This window comes from Cajanus cajan, chromosome 11, assembly GCF_000230855.2.
Source record: "Cajanus cajan strain Asha chromosome 11, NIPB_CcT2T_4, whole genome shotgun sequence".
Lineage (NCBI taxonomy): Eukaryota > Viridiplantae > Streptophyta > Magnoliopsida > Fabales > Fabaceae > Cajanus > Cajanus cajan.
In genome coordinates this window covers 4390926-4411191 of record NC_138527.1, presented here as the reverse complement: position 1 = coordinate 4411191, position 20266 = coordinate 4390926, and the positions used below count along the sequence as shown (strand labels likewise).

The 20266-nt window shown below is 37.3% G+C and overlaps 2 protein-coding genes across 2 annotated transcripts; one reads left to right on the top strand and one right to left on the bottom strand.

The window, feature by feature from the left end:
- The first annotated feature begins 24 nt into the window (after nt 1–24).
- On the top strand, nt 25–2128 carry LOC145953297 (uncharacterized). Its single transcript, XM_083067239.1, has 4 exons — nt 25–208; nt 431–721; nt 790–1379; nt 1946–2128. The coding sequence occupies exons 1-4, from the start codon at nt 25–27 to the stop codon at nt 2126–2128; spliced, it is 1248 nt and encodes a 415-aa protein (XP_082923365.1).
- Nucleotides 1626–3577, bottom strand: LOC145953124 (serine/threonine-protein phosphatase 7 long form homolog). Its single transcript, XM_083066795.1, has 3 exons — nt 3288–3577; nt 2806–2973; nt 1626–2714 (listed from the first exon to the last, which is right to left on the bottom strand). Exons 1-3 carry the CDS (start codon nt 3366–3368, stop codon nt 2466–2468), a joined length of 498 nt encoding a protein of 165 aa, XP_082922921.1. The 5' UTR covers nt 3369–3577; the 3' UTR covers nt 1626–2465.
- Between the last annotated feature and the right edge of the window lie 16689 nt (nt 3578–20266).

Sequence of the window (20266 nt, the reverse complement as noted above, 5' to 3'; positions counted from 1 at the left end):
GATCATAATAAATTGGGATCACAAATGATTGCTCAAAGCATTGGTGAAATTATTGAGGTTGATCCATCGGCATCCATTTCAACCATCATAGCCCACATCAAGTCCACCATGGGTTATACAATTAGTTACAGAAAGGGATGGTTGGCCAAGCAACATGCCATTGAGAATATCTTTGGAAACTGGGAGGAGTTGTACAACAAATTACCAGGTATGTTGCAAGCAATGCAAATGTATGTTCCAGGTTTTATTTGGAAATTAAATACGCAACCGGCTTACCAAGGTGAATTATTGGACGAGGGGAGTGTTATCTTCAAAAGGTTATTTTGGACCTTTAAACCATGCATTGATGGTTTTGCCTTCTGCAAACCAATTGTACAAGTGGATGGTACCTTTTTATACGGGAGATACAAAGGTACACTATTGGTCGCAGTTGCGCAAGATGGTCGCAACAACATAATTCCTATTGCATTTGCTGTTGTTGAAGGTGAAACTAGCGATGCATGGTTTTTTTTTCTGAAGAACTTGAGGCGGTATGTAACACCGCAAGATGGGTTGTGCCTTATTTCTGATCGTCATGAAGCTATTCGAAGTGCATACTCAAGAAATGGAAGTGGCTGGACGGAAAACAATTCTGTCCATGTCTATTGTATTCGACATATTGCACAAAATTTCATGCGACGATTCAAAAATGCAGCACTAAAGAAGGATGTCGTCAATATGGGTAAGTTTATATTACTTTTTTTAAAGCATTTGATTATTACTTTTAATTATTTAATTTTTTTTTTGCAGCCTACGGGATGACTGAACCTAGATTCTTTTACTATTACAACATAGTAAGAGATACTAATGTTGAAGCAGCTCAATGGTTAGACAACATTCCTAGGAAAAAATGGACACTAGCATGGGACAATGGACGACGTTGGGGACACATGACAACAAACCTAGCTGAGTCAATTAATTCCGTATTGAAGAAAATACGAAATTTGCCAATTTGTTCCATGGTAATGGCCACATACACTCGTTGTAACAAGTTTTTCGTTCAAAGAGGTACGGAAGTGGGCGCAATGATTAATGCAGGACATGTCTACTCGGAAATTGCAAATAAAACTATTCAAGATGCACAGTCTAAGGCAAATACTCATAGAGTTATCAGCTTTGACAGATCAAGCAGTAGATTTCTAGTGGAAGAAACGCAATATTCGAGAGAAGTTCAACCAGCTGGGAGATTTGCGGTAAGGCTTGATGAATTGTGGTGTGATTGTGGCAAGTTCCAAAAAGTTCATATCCCTTGCTCACATGTACTTGCTTCATGCTTACATGCACATCATGACTATGAAAGGTACATATCTCCCATATATACCTTACAACAAGTTGCAAAGGTATACGAAGGACAGTTTGGAGAGCTTCGACATGAAGATTATTGACCTACTTACATTGGTCCAACTTTGTGGCCAAATCCAGAACTGAAGAGAACTTCGAAGGGTTGACCAAAGTCCACCAGGATTAGAACAGAGATGGATATTAGAGAACAACATACTCATGTCAAAAATTGTTCTTATTGTCACACTCCTGGTCACATTAGGAAGACATGTCCGAATATTAGTCATGGATGTAGTTCCCACCACCAATGATCATTATTGTTGTAATCAGTTGTTATAAATTTATTTAGTTATGTAATATTAAAGTTAATTACTTTGTGTTAGTATCGGATAGTACGTTGTGTTTGTGTTGAAATTGTATATTGTGTTGAAATCGTATATTGTGTTCGCTACAATACTTATAATTATAATAGTTTATAACCTTCTTAGTGCAGTAAATGTAAAAATGCATAACATTAAAATTCATATTACATTGATAAAGACACATAGTACATTAGAATAAAAAAACAATAACATTAACATAGAGTGATTTATATACATTTTTCAATCTCCGTAATGGTGTCCAGTTCCACAACGAGGGCGACGTCTATTACGGCCTGGATTACGCCGTGGAGGTTGTTGCTCAGAAGGATTTGCTTCATCATCAACCACCGGATGTTGAAATGGTGCTGAAGAACTTCCAGGTTCATTACCGAATTGTGGACGGTAAAGAGATTGCATGTATGATTGTGCTGAAGAAGGAGTTCTAAAATCTACTCCAAATAAATTTTTAAAAAAATCCTCTGAAGTTGTTGCAAATGAATGTCGTCTGTCAATTATGTTTTGTTCAGGAGTGACGTACTGAGGATTTGATACATGCTGACCAGTCTCTTCATGCGATCGCATGGAAGTTCGACCAGTCTCAAATGTTGTGGAAGTCCTTCGTTGTTGATGGGTCCTTGGATCTTATAGTAGTCGTGGCATAGATAAAAAATAGATGGAATTGGCCATGTACCATTCCATGTATTCTCGTGTGTGAAACAATGGGCCTTGCATTGGATGACCCATCAATGTGTGCTCACGTCTATTGTTCCATATGTCGATCCACTAAGCATGTCTTGTAACCCAATTTTCATCTTGTCTTCCCCTCATGTCAATGTTGTGCAGGTTATCCAAATTATTCGGTGTAGAAGGGACATCCTGGAAGAGACGAAATTGCAATTTCACTCTATCAGATTGGTGCCATTCAACAATTGCAAAACAAATAATGGAGGTGCATGATGTCCATAGCAGAGCATCTCTATATGCTTGCATCGGTATTGCTGTTTGCAATACTCCATATGGCGCCCATAAAAACTACAAAAAAAATTAAACTTCTTTAGTTAACATATTATGCTAAACAAAAGAAAATAAAAAAAATAATAAAACTTTGATTTTAAAGAGTTACCTGATCATTCTGAATGTGATCAAACCTTGATCTATATCCAACAACATCATTATGAGGTACATTTTGAAAGTTTAAAACTCTGCCCCCGCTCCATTTACAGACTAGAGGGAATGATGCTGGTAACCTGGAAATAGGCGCAATATATGGCATGCGATGCCATGCCCAAGACTGTAACAGAGATGCACAACCACCCATTGTTTTGCTACTAACATTTGTAGCTCTACACATTTCCCTATATAACATAGCTAAACAAGCCGACCCCCAACTATATTGTCTTGTTCTTCTAAGATTTATTAATAAAGATAAATACATAAGATGTACCTTATTGCCTATTTTGTCAGGCATCAAAACACCTCCTATTAAACCTAATATATATGATCTACAATGTGCATCAAGTTGTTCTTGAGATGGCTCCTCTGGTAATTCTAACATATTATCTCTTAACCACTTTAACTTAATCATAGAGCCAATTAGTGACTCACCTTTAACTGGCATGATTCCGAGATAGGTGGAGCACATTTCCTCCCAGTCATATAATGTTGGGCCAATGACTGGTAAACCATCAACTCTTAAGCCAAGTTGAAGTGCAACATCCTCCAGTGTTATGGTGCACTCTCCAGTTGGAAAATGGAATGTATGAGTCTCAGGTCTCCATCTTTCAACCAAAGCTGTGATTAATGCGTGATCCACTTTTAGATGTCTGAGCTTTGCAACCCCAGAAAAACCCACTTCCTCTAGTATAGGAACAATTAGAGCGTGAGGTTCTGGCATTGAATGACAGTAAGAACAAATAATATTCTCAGTCTCCTGCAATAATTACCAAAATTAGTACTAATTTGTTACAAGCTAATTGAAATTTAAAGTAAATAACGAAAGTGCTAAACTTACCGTTCTACCAATGAAAGCAGACCTATGCTCATTTTGCTTCCACAACAACATTTTTTATATTTGGTTAATGAAAATTGAACAAAAAAAAATTTCTTACTATGAAGGTGAATTAGAAGCAGTACAGGAAAGGAGTAAAGGAGACAAACTTAGCTGAAATCGCATAAAAAAATGAAGGGGAGGGGGTCTATTTATAAAAAAACGCAAGTTTTACTGTTTACCCAGAACGGGCCGTTCCAAAACCAGAACGGCCCGTTCCAAAACCAGAACAGCCCGTTCCAAATCACAAACCCTTTTGTTAAAACAGCTCCTGGAACGGGATGTTCCGAGGCTGTTCCAGGAGTTAAAAAAACTGTGTAATTTCTATTTTGGAACGGGCTGTTCTAAAACAAGAACGGCCCGTTCCACGTTAAAAAAAATTACCAAAAACTTTGTTTAAAACGGGCCGCTTCCAACATCTATTTCAACGTTAATTCTTAACGTTGGAACGGCCCGTTTTTGGCCCGTTTCACTTTAACAAATGCCACTCTGTTCCTTTAAGCAAAATGGGCCATTCTGATTTCGGAACGGGCCGTTCCGCTTCCAACATCTGCCCATGTTTCCCCTGCAAACGCGAAAAAAAAAATATAAAAGCAACTCAGAATTCGGTTCCCCGGGAACCGAATTCTGAGTTGAAAAAACAAAAAAAAATACACGTTGGTGGTCAGAATTCGGTTCCCCGAGAACCGAATTCTGAGCTTAAACAGTAAATGGTTCTATCCCTGTAAATAAAGTTGCACAGTGGTTAATTGAGTAATTTAAAAAAAAAAAAATATTTGTGTAAAAAATTCGCATATTTATACTTGAGCACTAATACACGTTTCTATAACTGTCTAGAAAGTGCTTGAATGCTTCCTATATATGTCGAGAATAAACACCTTCAGCTAGCTTTAGTTCACTTCTTGTTGAACTCAGTTTTATGTTACGATTATAGTTTGTTAATTATAATGCCTAACCTTTCTCAATTAGAACTTATTTTATTTTTGAAATACTTAGAATAAGAAGATAACGTGATGTGAATTTTTTTACCTTTAAATACAAGTTTGTTGTTTATAAATTTATTTTGTTATTATGTTGTACTAAAAGTATTTGAGGTAGAAGAGTCACTACCATTGATAATGGTGGTGGTAGTTTTGAAAATAATATGATATTTCGTTATAGAATCAAATTAAAGTATAAAATATTTTTATAATTATTCATCAATTTAAATTTATAAAGTGAAGGATCATATGATTTTTAATTTTTTTTTTAAATTTACAAACTTCATCTATGCATTAAGAATCTTAAATTAAATGGTTGGATCGTTGAAATTTGATGTAAAACAAGATTTATTGAGTAGAATAAATTTACCAAAACTTACTGATCTTAAAGTAAGTGGATCCCTATATCTATCTATCTATCTATCTATCTATCTATCTATCTATCTATATCTATATATATATATATATATATATATATATATATATATATATATATATATATATATATAGGGAGCATATCAAGTGAGAGGAAATTTATTATGAGAGATGAGAGGGTTAAAATATAACCCTTAGATTAATTTTCTCTCACTTGATTAAACTCTAAATTTTCTCTCACTTGATTAATCTAAGAGTTATATTTTAACCCTCTCATCTCTCATAATAAATTTCCTCTCACTTGATATGCTCCCTATATATATATATATAGGACGGTTCAAACGACACCGGTGTAACTTTTACTAAATGTTACACTGCTCAATAACTTTATATTAAATGTGAATTTTGTAAATCTAACTGTTAAATTGAAAGTTCATATCACTTAGATCATATATCCAAAATTTTATATTAATCCAAGATGATTTGATACTTCATTCTTATAGAACAAAATTGACGTAATATATTCATTTTAAAATATGAACACTTTGATTACCTTCAAGTTGTTGTACAGTTTTAACAAAATTTGATTTACACATATAAAGTGATATAAATTTTCAATCTAAAGGTTGGATTTACAAAATTCACAATTAATATAAAGTTATTGAGTGATGTAACACTTAGTAAAAGTTATACCGGTATCGTTTGAACCCTCCTCATATATATATATATATATATATATATATATATATGAGTTAATAACGTATACACTGACAACCAATCAGATCTTTTAATAGTGCCTTTTTTATTTTAATTTGATTAAATAAGCAAATGACATGACACTATTAAAAGATCTGATAGATTTTCAGTGTAAAAAACTTTACACTGATAGTGTATAGGTGATTAACTCTATATATATATATATATATATATATATATATATATATATATATATATATATATATATATATATATATATATATATATATATATATATATATATATATAGGGGAAATGCTAATATACTCCCACCTATTTTTTAGTTGGAGTATGTTAGCAACCTACACTAAAATTTTAGGACAAAAAAACCACTCATTTCTTTTAATTTGGTTAATTTGTATAAAGGATATTATAGTAATTTAATTTAATTTTAAATAAAAATAAAATATTTTTTCTCTCTTATTAACTTTATTCTCTAAGTCATTTTTCTCTCCTATTAAATTCCTTCTCAAACTCATTTCTCTTTCCTATTAAATTATTTCTCTAACTTATTTATCTCTCTCCTATTAAATTTCTTCTTTTAACTCATTTCTCTCATGATGTCTCCCCTCTCTCTGAACAAATAAAAATTAATTAATAGAAAAAAAAGAAATAAATTGGATAATGATATTAATAAGAGATAGAAAATGTTTTATTTTATTTTAAAATTAAATTAAATTACTATAATATCCTTTGTACAAATTAACCAAATCAAAAGAAATGAATGATTTTCTTGTCCTAAAATTTTAGTGTAGGTTACTAACATACTCCAACTAAAAAATAGGTGGGAGTATATTAGCATTCCCCATATATATATATATATATATATATATATAGTTAATCACTTATACACTGTCAGTGTAAAGTCTTTTTACACTAGCAACCAATTATTATATCTTTTAATTGTGTCATGTCACTGTAAACACATTTACTTTTAACAGTGACATGGCACAATTAAAAAATATAATTGGTTGCCAGTGTAAAAAAACTTTACACTAGCAATGTATAGGTGATTAACTCATATATATATATATAAACAAGGAGAGATTTACTTATTCCAAGATTAAGTTTGAAATTTTAACATAAATTTATAATGTGACACAAGATCATTTTTAATTATTGATGTAACACCTTGTGCTTTTCTTATTAAAATATTTTTTTTATTATTAATTATTATATTTTATTATAATTAAATGTCTTGGTTTTTGTAACAGCTCAAGCTTCACTAGGCCAAGAGGCCAATTAAGGTGGTTTAGTAGCCCGGAATGGGCCGTTCCAAATTACTAAATAGACCTACTTTTGGTAACGGTCCGTTCCAAACCATTAAATTTACCTATGATTCTTAGTTGGGAACGGGCCGTTCCAGTTTTCAGAAATGGCCTTTTAACCTAATTGAGAACGGGCCGTTCCAGAGTTGAGAACGGGCCGTTCCAAAAAATGACCGTTGTCAATATTAAATGCACCCCAGAACGGGCTGTTCTGGTTTGAGAACGGGCCATTCTGGATGTGATTTTTACTCGTGATTTAAGGGTCTAGAATGGGACGTTCCGGATTTGGAACGGGCCGTTCCAGAGACATATGATCCTATAAATAGAACACTCAAGCACTCCTAAAAGCACACTTTTCACTTCTTTTTTTTTTTTTCTTTTTTGCTCTCTTATTTTCCTTCTACACTCTCTGAAGACCGAGAGGCACTTAGAGGAGGAGACCAAGGAGATCTCTATTTTAGTTTCGGCTACTGTTTATCCAGGTACGGGAGAAAAGGGAATTATTTGTATGTAGAGTTACATGAGGGAATTGGATAGAGGAAGAGTCCCTTAAGATTATGAGTAATTTTATAATTATTTATGTTTAAGGAATTTTTGATCCCATTAGATTTTACATGTATTAAGGATTATAAATATATGTTTAATTTGTAAGAATGATGATTTGGGAGAAAGAACGAAATTATAGAAAAGTGCCTGTAAGCTACGTTTTGGAAAAATTGGATTAATTCTGTTTGAGGAATAGATGATCCCATTTGATTCTGTATGTGTTGAGGATTAGAAATATATATTTAATTTGTAAGAATGATGATCTAGGAGAGAGTACGAAATGTCGCCACCGGCCCGAAACGGGCTTTCGGCATTCGCGAAGGATGGTTGGACTCTTTTATTTGTTTAAAAATATGGATTGCTAGAATGACTTATTCTCAAACTGAGACCTTGTCAAACGAGCAATTTTATTAAAAGGCTCACCAATCCATGTTAATCCCAAGCGGGACCCTCCATGGATTAGCGGTTTTCATAAAAGGAAGGGTTCATGGAGTCGCCACCAATGTTTTACTCAAAACATTGGAAAAAGAAGTTTAAGGCAATCGATTCAAAAATCGACTTCGGCCATGACAACCAGAGTCGGGTAAGGGAGTCGGTTACGCGTGGGGAAGGTGTTAGCACCCCACAGCGCCCCTTTCGGGTTCCCTATGACAGATTATTTCTAAAAATAATAGTGCGAAATTACTAAATTACCCCTATTTATTCTAAACAATTATAACTTAACTATCTACATGATGACAGTTAAATATACACACAGAAAGCAGTAAAAGGAAGGTCTTAAGAAGAAACCTTTGAAGCGTGCTTTTATATTCAAGTAAAACTAGGAAGCTTTTTGGCGTTCCCTCGCTCTACAAGCCCACTCGCTCCCTCCTAGAAAATTTTAACTATGGAAATCCGGAGGATTTCCCTTCGACTCAGTTCGAGACTCAAGCAAAAAGCTCAGAACTCGAGAACTTTGTCGGATCAACTCTCCGAGTGATTTCTAGGCAGAGCACTGCTCAAAAAAACCCAGAATACTCAAGAAGAGGGTTAAAACTCAGTGTAAAAGTGTGGAATGACGTCCAAATGACGTCTTATTTATAGGGAACAGGCGCAATACGGCCCCTGGAGTCAATACGGCCCGTATTGAAGTTTTGAACTACAATACGGCCGTATTGAGTTCAGTGCGGCTGTATTGAAGTTCAGAAACTTCAATACGGCCGTATTGAGTTCAGTGCGGCCGTATTGTAGTTCAAAATGTTCAATACGGCCGTACTAAACTTTTGGGAGGCCGTATTGGGCTTTATTCCCTCCACTTCCTTATTTTGAGCTATTATAAGACCTCTAGACCTACAGAGAATCCTCCTAGGGCCTTCCATGAGTCCTTCTGGCTGACTTTCCTTCAGTCTTCAAGAGTCTTCAAGCTTTATTTCCGACCCGGACAATTTTAGGGGTCTACAGCTGCCCCCCCTTTACTTAGTCAAACGACCTTTTGGTGTACCGTTTGATAAGTAAAGGAGTTGACCCAATTGTTCGGGGAATAAGCCATCCTTCCGACTTGTAGTGTCTTCAGGTGGGAAAATTGTTGAGTAGCCTCTCCAGGTTGAGTTTGCCCTCTCCAGGGTGAGTATTAGTCGTCGCCTCTCCAGGCTCATGCATACCTCCGTGTTCTTGACAACCTCGGGGTAGCTGAGTACCGCCTCTCCAGGCTATACCAACGTGTTCTTGACAACCTCGTGGTAGTTGCATACCTCCGTGTTCTTGACAACCTCGGGGTAGCCGAGTATCGCCTCTCCAGGCTATACCAACGTGTTCTTGACAACCTCGTGGTAGTTGCATACCTCCGTGTTCTTGACAACCTCGGGGTAGCCGAGTACCCGCCTCTCCAGGCTATACCAACGTGTTCTTGACAACCTCGTGGTAGTTGCATACCTCCGTGTTCTTGACAACCTCGGGGTAGCCGAGTACCGCCTCTCCAGGCTTTACCAACGTGTTCTTGACAACCTCGTGGTAGTTGCATACCTCCGTGTTCTTGACAACCTCGGGGTAGCGTGAGTTTTCCCTCTCCAGGGATTTGTGATGATTTTGTCTCCACAGTCCACGATGCTGTTTCGACGATTGTTTTTTGATTTTTGTGCCACTGAGGGCTGGATAACGCAGGGATCCGTCTAGGGGATGTGCAGTTACTCATAGGTTCTTGTGTCCCAACTTTCCATTGCGTAGTTGGTACCCATTGAGGAATTTCTGTTTCCTTGGGGTGTAGACACGAAGATGCTCTTTCTGATGTGAGCGATGCCTTATGATTGGCTGACGTCCTTTCGACGATGGTGGAGTATCCCGGTTATCCTTATTCGGGTGTCTCTTTTGATTTTTTGATTTTTGTAGCCTCTGTGTAGGTTGTTATCCGCTGGGGGATTCTGTCATTCAATTCTTGACTGGCCTCTTCTGTTAGGCAAATCATCTTGATGTTCGGTGTTTGGCTGGATGCCGAATTTCGCTTGGGGAATATTTATTGATATTTATTTTTTTTATTTTTCTCCTTTTGTAGGGGTGCCTCTTGAGTAGGCGACTGGGGATTTGGGGATCTTATGTATCCCAGAGTATTATTTAGGAAGCCTCTGCAGGCTTAGCCTCACTCAGCGCTTGAGTCAGAGAGCTATCTTCCACTGAGGAAGTTTCAAGTCCTTTGACTGAATATTTTGCTTGGATGATCGCGCTTCTGTTGGGGATTTTGACGATCTTGCTTTGATAGCTCTCGCTGGGGATTTGTTCCATGAGCTTAAGCTGAGGTTTCTCTGGGGAGTATTATTTCTGCGAGCCTCTCCAGGCTCATTTATTCTGTGCGATGAGTTGCTTTTCTTGTTCAGCCCAAGAATGCAAGCTGAGATGTCTTTTGGAGAGTATTATTTTGGCAAGCCTCTCCAGGCTCAGTTATTCTGTATAATTTGTTGGATTTTCTGTATTTTTGCCTTTTTGTTGATTTTGGCTTTTTCTGTGTTTTTGCCTTTTTTGTTGATTTTGGCTTTTTCTGTGTTTTTGCCTTTTTTGTTGATTTCGGCTTTTTCTGTATTTTTTGTTGATTTTGGCTTTTTCTGTATTTTTGCCTTTTTTGTTGGTTTTGGCTTTTTCTGTACAGAAATGTCTCTGAGGAGTATTATTTTGGCAAGCCTCTTCAGGCTCAGTTATTCTGAGAGAGTATTATTTCGGCGAGCCTCTCCAGGCTCAATTATTCTGAGAGAGTATTATTTCGGCGAGCCTCTCCAGGCTCAGTTATTCTGAGAGAGTATTATTTCGGCGAGCCTCTCCAGGCTCAGTTATTCTGAGAGAGTATTATTTCGGCAAGCCTCTCCAGGCTCAGTTATCTTGAGAGAGTATTATTTTGGCAAGCCTCTCCAGGCTCAGTTATTCTGAGAGAGTATTATTTCGGCAAGCCTCTCCAGGCTCAATTATTCTGTTATTGATTTTCTGAATTTCTGCATTTTGTTTGCTGCTATCATACACAAGCAATTTTTCTATTTTTTCTATTTTATGCGACTGCCTCATGATGAGGTCTTTGAATGTGCAATTAATGTGCGTGATGCACAAAATGCAAGTTTAATTATTTTATTAATTTGTTTTTTTTTAGAAAAAATGAATGGCTTCCCCTATCCTCTTCTTCTTGGAGGAATTTTGTCATCGACGTGAGGGAGGATTTCTGTTATTGCCAATACGGCCGTTATTCATTTCAGTATGCCCGTATTGAATTGAAAATTTGTTCATAACCCTAATTTTGGTACGGGCGTACTGAACATGATACGGGCGTATTGTTTTTCTGAAGTTTATATTTTTTTGTTTTTTTCAATAAACAGAGAATAAGTGATCTTCCATTACACCTATCATCTGTATGCATGTATGCAGTATGATGCACCTAATTCTATTTGATTCACTTTTCAAAAGAATTAACCGATGCGTTTCTCTGTTTGGATTTTTGCCATTCCTCTAGACGGGCTGTGCGCTGCCAATTTCTGTAACCGAGGAATGATGCGTGTTATATTGAGATTTGGTGTCATGAACCAAATGATCCTTCCCTTCCTTTAAAAGATATGTCAACCCTCCTATTGACCACTATATCTCCATGTTTCCACTAGATTATTCAAAAATCGTTTGGGACAAGAGAGAAAAGAAGGAAAATATATTTTTTCTTGAAAGTTTGTGTTTTAGAGGGGATTTATTTTTATTTTGAAAAATTGTTTTTGTAAGAATGGCTGGCCAAGGTAGGCTTATTGTGTTTAGGTTTGTTTGTTTAAACATTCATGAAGTTAATCAAATCTTGTTATTAACGTTGTGATTTGACAACTTAGATAACTTCCCTTGAACCTTTCTTTTTGAATTCGGTTCATGGTACCATCATGGATTTCTTTCGTTTTTTGATTGTCCTTATTTTTGCCTAAAACACCCTTTTGTGGCGTTTTAGCGGACCTTTGTTTTTATTCATTTTCGTAACCCTAACTTTTGCCTAGGTCACCCTTTTCGTGGGATTCCTAGCGGGTCTTTTGCTCTTATTTTTGCGCAGCCCCCTTTTTGGGTTTCCTGCCGAGCTTCTTTTATTTTAAAAGATTTCTTTTTACCCATGATGGCACTTGTCGAGGCCAAGGGAAGGTGCTCCAAGTTGTCACACACACTTCCACATAAAAATGATGCGGGTTTATTGTTATTAAGACAATCTTAACCTCATTCATGTTTATTCAAACAGGGTTAAAAATAATGTGGTTTAGAATTTTATTATAAGCAAGAAAAGAAGCAATGAGAAAGAATAAAGAATGATTTTATTATAATCATAATGGAAACATGTGCCCTATCGAGGCTCGGGGGTCGGGCTGTCCCCGAGGAGTAATCTCTAATAGTCATCGGGTCTATACATCCCTATCAGAAGGAGAAAAACACTTGATGACAACGATCGGCCTTGACGCTTGTGAACCGGCCTTCCTAAAGATCTGGCTTAAAGAACGTCGAGAAGGATCTTGGTTCCTCTTTGTTCTTTGATCTTTGTTAGGGTTGTATCCTAACCCTTGTTTCCCCGGATTATCTTTGATAACGGGTAGCTCGGGAATTCCTTGGGAATCCTTGCCAAGTCCTTGTCCTGGCAAGTATCCGTTCTTGGTGAGCATGGAGGCTACCTTCTTCATTTCTCGGGGAAACGTTTCAACATTGGCAATTTCCAATGCTTGGAAGGCGGTTTCTAGAGCTTCCTCTGCTGCATCCACGTAAGGTATGGCGGATGGCTTGCTGATGAGTATGTCATCTTCAGCTTGTACAGTCACCAGTTTGTCACCCACTATGAACTTGACTTTCTGGAGGAGCGTAGAGGGTACAACTTTCGCATCATGAATCCAAGGTCGGCCAAGGAGACAGCTGTATGCGGGAGTAATGTCCATCACTTGAAATTCGACGTTGAAGATGGTGGGCCCAATTTGGATTGGGAGATTGACTTCTCCCACCACTTCTCTTTTAGAACCGTCGAAGGCTCGAACGATCATGTTGCTCGGGCGCATTTGGACTCCCTTGATTGACACTTGATCAAGCGTTCTTTTGGGCATCACATTCAAGGAAGATCCGTTGTCTACCAAGACTTTTGCGATGTGATACTCCTTGCACTTTACGGAGATGTGCAAGGGCTTGTTGTGATTAGGTCCCTCGGCGGGGATCTCTTCATCGGTGAAAGTGAGGTGATCATTAGCCGTGATGTGACTAACAATCCCCTCAAACTTGTCTTGGGAGATGGTATGCGACACATATGCCTCGTTCAAAACTTTCAACAGAGCTTGCCGATGCGGTTCGGAGCTTAGGATCAACGACAACAGCGTAATCTTTGCTGGCGTCCTATGAAGTTGATCCACGATGGAGTACTCGCTCTGTCGGATAAACTTTAACAGCTCGTCTGTCTCCTCCTCGGATTCTTTTTCCTCGGTTTTCTTTTCTTCTTTTTCTTTATTCTTGGGGGCTTTATCATGAAGATCTTCGGGAGTGTAGATCCTGCCACTCCTAGTCATGCCCCCAAGTCCAGCGATGTTGGAAATATCGCTGTCGGCAGAAGAATGGATGTCGTATATCCATGGCACAGCCTTATTTGATTCGTAGGGAAAAGGCCTTGGAGCGATGATCCTTAACGGCGTTGGACCTTTCCCTTTGTTTGTCTTGATTACCAACAACGGAGTTGACGTATGCTCGCTTGGCGCGGTTGTTGGCTTGCATTTAATAACGAACGGCGTGCGATCCATTCTTTGAACATACGCATCGATTAATTCTTTCTTTTTATTAATGTTTATTAATGGATTACTAGGAGAGATGTATGAAATGAATGACTCCTAGATCCCTCCATGATCTATATGCATGATATGAGATGATGATGTTGAATATGCATGCATTGTGTTTATTGAACTAAGCTTTATCATGTTTTCGGGATGTCCCTAAGATGATGCATGATATTGCTTGGTTTTGGGTCAATATCATTTTTCTTTGTTTTTTGAATATATATTTTTTTGTATTTTTAGGGTGAAAGGGAAACTACCTATATGAATGTGATGAAGGTAGATGTTAACACCATGTAATGGAAGATTCTTATTTCTATTTATTCTTATTTAAAAAGGAATAGGAATGTTGTATGTTTAAAGAAATGCAATGTATGCTCAAACAATTTCACATAAACAATGCACAAACAATTCACTCATCCACGAACAGTGACGAGCGAATCACGAGGTAGGGGTATCCTGCAGAAAGGTGCATATTCAAGGTGGTTCTAACTGTTCTCACCAGTCCAAGGCCCCCAAGGTGCCCCCATTATAGGGACCCAATTCCTCTCGTCGTAAGTCGATGGAAAGCTCCAACGCACTGTCGGACTCGAGTTCATGGTTATCACCTTGAGTGATGCTTTCCGACAACGGTCTACGGGCACCTATAGACCCATTCGACAACCGGCCGTACTAACATCCACTCCCTATGGCTTACCACTCATGCCCCCGGGTATAGAGGGAACTGTTGTGTGCAAAGGTTTGTGTGCAATTTATATTTCAAACAATTGCAGAAACTAAACATACAACAGTTATTAAAGCCATATAAATAAAGCATGTTATCATACAAACAAGGGGTAATAAAGTAATTTTAACTATTATTTGTTAAAAATAATCTGTCACTAAATGGGACTGACTCTCGAGGCTTCCCCAGTGGAGTCGCCATCTGTCGCCACCGGCCCGAAACGGGCTTTCGGCATTCGCGAAGGATGGTTGGACTCTTTTATTTGTTTAAAAATATGGATTGCTAGAATGACTTATTCTCAAACTGAGACCTTGTCAAACGAGCAATTTTATTAAAAGGCTCACCAATCCATGTTAATCCCAAGCGGGACCCTCCATGGATTAGCGGTTTTCATAAAAGGAAGGGTTCATGGAGTCGCCACCAATGTTTTACTCAAAACATTGGAAAAAGAAGTTTAAGGCAATCGATTCAAAAATCGACTTCGGCCATGACAACCAGAGTCGGGTAAGGGAGTCGGTTACGCGTGGGGAAGGTGTTAGCACCCCACAGCGCCCCTTTCGGGTTCCCTATGACAGATTATTTCTAAAAATAATAGTGCGAAATTACTAAATTACCCCTATTTATTCTAAACAATTATAACTTAACTATCTACATGATGACAGTTAAATATACACACAGAAAGCAGTAAAAGGAAGGTCTTAAGAAGAAACCTTTGAAGCGTGCTTTTATATTCAAGTAAAACTAGGAAGCTTTTTGGCGTTCCCTCGCTCTACAAGCCCACTCGCTCCCTCCTAGAAAATTTTAACTATGGAAATCCGGAGGATTTCCCTTCGACTCAGTTCGAGACTCAAGCAAAAAGCTCAGAACTCGAGAACTTTGTCGGATCAACTCTCCGAGTGATTTCTAGGCAGAGCACTGCTCAAAAAAACCCAGAATACTCAAGAAGAGGGTTAAAACTCAGTGTAAAAGTGTGGAATGACGTCCAAATGACGTCTTATTTATAGGGAACAGGCACAATACGGCCCCTGGAGTCAATACGGCCCGTATTGAAGTTTTGAACTACAATACGGCCGTATTGAGTTCAGTGCGGCTGTATTGAAGTTCAGAAACTTCAATACGGCCGTATTGAGTTCAGTGCGGCTGTATTGAAGTTCAGAAACTTCAATACGGCCGTATTGAGTTCAGTGCGGCCGTATTGTAGTTCAAAATGTTCAATACGGCCGTACTGAACTTTTGGGAGGCCGTATTGGGCTTTATTCCCTCCACTTCCTTATTTTGAGCTATTATAAGACCTCTAGACCTACAGAGAATCCTCCTAGGGCCTTCCATGAGTCCTTCTGGCTGACTTTCCTTCAGTCTTCAAGAGTCTTCAAGCTTTATTTCCGACCCGGACAATTTTAGGGGTCTACACGAAATTGTAGAAAAGTGCCTGTGAGTTAGGTTTTGGAATAATTGGGGGGTTTTACCATTTATGCTAAGATTATATTAAATTGGTAATTCCATTGATTATTATATTAATTTATGAATGTTATTGTTATATTACTTGATAAGAATTGTTGATCTAGATATGAATTGCTCGAGGGGTGAGTAAACCCTTATTTTGTTGGATTTATCTATTGTGTATGTGATATGGAATTGTGTATGTGGTATGGAATTGAGCTATGAGATGAGATGTTGTATGGATATGATTATGATTGTGATTGTGGTTCCCCACACATATGACCATGGATGAGACGACCATGGGTAGGTGATGCTTCAGGGATGGCGTGCCCCTAGCATAGTGTGGGATGAGTGAGGCAATTAACACGCATCACTTATGTCAGATGTGGAAGCCTTGGCATAGGGTTAATTGTAAGAGATTGTGTGGATTGTAATGTGATTGTGGTTCCTCACACTAATGACCAGGGATGAGACGAAGCTTGAGTAAGTGATGCTACAAGGACGAGCGTGCCCCTGACATGGTGTGGGATGAGTGAGACAATTAACCCGTATCACTTGTGTCAAATGTGGAATGGCCTTGGCATAGTGTTAATTGTAAGATTTGTGTGGATTGCGATGCATTGATGTAATTGTGAATTGAGATGTGGAGATGATGAATGATTGATAAATTATGATATATATAAATGTTTGTGAATATTTCATTAAGTAATGAATAATGATGAGATTATGTTGTGTTTTCCTTATGTGCTTTACATATAGATGTTTTCTTTTCTCACCGTACAATTTGTGGATGTTTTAGGTGAGGAAGATCTGGTTTTGAGTGGCATCTAGAATGCCAACAGTTGATTTATGGGTGTGCTCTGATATTGTGACATTAGGGCAGAGGATTTCTAGAACATGAATTGTATTTGTATATGGAGTTGAACCTATTATTTTGAAAACATTTTGTAACCTCTTATGTTTTATTTTCCAAGTTTCATATTCAAAATATTTTGGATATTGAAGAATGTTTCTAAAGGTTTTTATGTGAACCCTTTTAACTATGTTGAAAATTTTATTTCCTTAGTTTATTTACATTATTACAATATATTAGTTGGGGTAGTAAGGGTGTCACATTTAGTGGTATTAGAGCAGGTCGATCCAATCGGCCGTGAGTTATGAGTCTACTATGCTTGTTTGGTAGATGAATGATGGAATGAATTGATTGTGGAATTTATTGATATGTTAGTATGATGATTGATTTTATTTATTGTTATTTAATTGTGTGTACTCTAACAATGTTTTGCATTATGATGAGGATAATGATGATGTTTCCCTTGTGTTGTTAGTGTTGTGCTTACTTGTGTATTGTTTTCTCAGAATTTGGCTGAAAGACATGATATAGCTTAGTTGATGCTATTCATGATTGCTTATTTGTTTTGATACTTCTTACTTATGTAAGAAGTAGTGGTTGAGTGGTATCGCTTGTATTGCGAGCATATGTGCCAGTAGTAGTGGACGAAGCCTTGCTAATCAACTAGAAATTATTGGGACCTTAGATTTGGGTGAGACATTGATTTGTCGAGAGTTTACGGTTAATGGAGTTTCTAGAATCTATAGTTTTAGAAATTGAATCCAAGGAGGTTGTATCTGAGAATTGGATTTTTGGTATCCTTGATGAGAGATTGAAATGTTGGTAATTCCCTTGAGTGTTGATGCTGACCTGCTAACCGTTTATGATTTAGGTAGCATGTGAGTTTTATTTTCTAAGTTTGTCATGCTAAATATGTGAGTTGTTTTGGTTTAGGATTGTAGTGGGAAGCTTGAATATGAAGTTGAGGTGTGAGTTTGGAAGAGTTGAGGTATTTTTGTGGCCTTAGATATATTGATACACTATTGTTGTTTGGTGTAGAGGATATTTTCGCTGCAGTTTTGTTGTGCCAGTATGAGTACCGTATTGACAGATTTAGATTTTGTGGTCTACATAAAAGTTGTCGCCTTGGACGTTATCTTTCCAATGGAACTGGAATCAGATAAAACAGAGGTCTAGAACTCCAATTATAGCTACTTTGGTGATCAAAGGTCTAGCTATAAGCGTCAAATATATCTGCTGCGATTTTTTAAATTTTTAGCTAAGAAAATGATCTTTTAGAATCTTATGTCTTCATAAGAGTTGTAGCTTATTCTCTTAGCTTTATTTTGAGATAGGTTTAAGATCATTTGGATGAGTAGAACTCTCTAGGTATCATTTTCTTTGATCGTTGTTGAAGGGATATGTATGGTGCCATGATATTTTTGAATCGTTAGGCAATGCAAGAATAAAAATTGATTTTTGTCATGATTCTGAGATGTCATGTGGATTAAGAGGTTGTTTAAGGTTGTATGATGTTATGTGGTAAAGTTGGTTCATGTACATGCTATATGGAGTAAATGGTGATTCATTCGTACATACTTAGGAATGATATATATCAATTGTTTGAAGTAGGTATTCTAATATGATTTGATATGCATGTATGATGATATGAGGATAGATGACCTTATGGATCAATTAGCGGGCGTTTAGTAAGGTTGACCTCAAGGTGTGATATCATCAAATTAGAGTTGAGAGTGAGGATTTATCCTAGACAGTTTTAGGCTAAATTATCTAAGTATGATTTTTGATTGTATAAGACGAGCTTTCTAGGTTCTGTAATTTCTAGCAGAGGTATAACGTAGATCTAACCAGGGTAGAAGTTGTGCTTAAGTGGGAGATACCAAAAGTCAGGTAGTGAGGTTGCATAGCAATTATAAAGCAAGATATGAGGAGTCTACCATTGCAAAAATTCCGGGGAAGAAATTTCATAAAGGAAGGTATAATTGTAACAGCCCAATTTTCATTGGGCCAAGAGCCCAATTAAGGTGGTTTAGTAGCCCGGAACTGGTCGTTCCAAATTACTAAATAGACCTACTTTTGGTAACCGGATTTGGAACGGGCCGTTTCGGATTTGGAACGGGCCGTTCCAAACCATTAAATTTGCCTATGATTCTTAGTTGAGAATGGGCCGTTCCGGTTTTCAGAAATGGCCTTTTCACCTAATTGAGAACGGGCCATTCCAGAGTTCAGAACGGGCTGTTCCAAAAAATAACCATTGTCAGTATTAAATGCACCCCAGAACAGGCCGTTCTGGTTTGAGAACGGGCCATTCTGGATGTGATTTTTACTCGTGATTTAAGGGTCTAGAACAGGCCGTTCCAGATTTGGAACGGGCCGTTCCGGAGACATCTAATCCTATAAATAGAGCACTCTAGCACTCCTAAAAGCACACTTTTCACTTCTCTCTTTTTTTTTTCTTCTTTGCTCTCTTCTTTTTCCTTCTACACTCTCTGAAGACCGAGAGGCACTCAGAGGAGGAGATCAAGGAGATCTCTATTTTAGTTTCGGCTACTGTTTATCCAAGTACGGGGGAAAAGGAAATTATTTGTATGTAGAGTTACATGAGGGAATTGGATAGAGGAAGAGTTCCTTAAGATTATGAGTAATTTTATAATTATTTCTGTTTAAGGAATTGTTGATCCCATTAGATTTTACATGTATTGAAGATTAGAAATATATGTTTAATTTGTAAGAATGATGACTTGGGAGAAAGAACGAAATTATAGAAAAGTGCCTGTAAGTTAGGTTTTTGGAAAAATTGGATTATTTCTGTTTGAGGAATTGATGATCCCATTAGATTCTGTATGTGTTGAGGATTAGAAATATCTATTTAATTTGTAAGAATGATGATCTAGGAGAGAGAACGAAATTGTAGAAAAGTTCCTGTGAGTTAGGTTTTGGAATAATTAGGGGGTTTTACCATTTATGTTAAAATTATATTAAATTGGTAATTCCATTGATTATTATATTAATTTATGAATGTTATTGTATATTACTTGATAAAAATTGATGATCTAGATGTGAATTGCTCGAGGGGTGAGTAAACCCTTATTTTGTTGGACTTATCTGTTGTGTATGTGATATGGAATTGTGTATGTGGTATGGAATTGAGCTATGAGATGAGATGTTGTATGGATATGATTATGATTGTGATTGTTGTTCCTCACACATCTGACCAGGGATGAGACAACCTTGGGTAGGTGATGCTTCAAGGATGGCGTGCCCTTGACATAGTGTGGGATGAGTGAGGCAATTAACACGCATCACTTATGTCAGATGTGGCAGCCTTG

Excerpts from the sequence above, each read along its gene's own strand:
- LOC145953297 (XM_083067239.1), top strand. The coding sequence starts at position 25 with ATGATTGCTCAAAGCATTGGTGAAATTATTGAGGTTGATCCATCGGCA. Across the intron at positions 722-789 it reads GAAGGATGTCGTCAATATGG|CCTACGGGATGACTGAACCT; the intron begins GTAAGTTTATAT and ends TTTTTTTTGCAG. Across the intron at positions 1,380-1,945 it reads CCTTACAACAAGTTGCAAAG|TTCCACAACGAGGGCGACGT; the intron begins GTATACGAAGGA and ends AATGGTGTCCAG.
- LOC145953124 (XM_083066795.1), bottom strand. The coding sequence starts at position 3,368 with ATGGTTTACCAGTCATTGGCCCAACATTATATGACTGGGAGGAAATGT. Across the intron at positions 2,974-3,287 it reads CGGAATCATGCCAGTTAAAG|TCTTGGGCATGGCATCGCAT; the intron begins GTGAGTCACTAA and ends TCTCTGTTACAG. Across the intron at positions 2,715-2,805 it reads ATCACATTCAGAATGATCAG|TTTTTATGGGCGCCATATGG; the intron begins GTAACTCTTTAA and ends TTTTTTTTGTAG.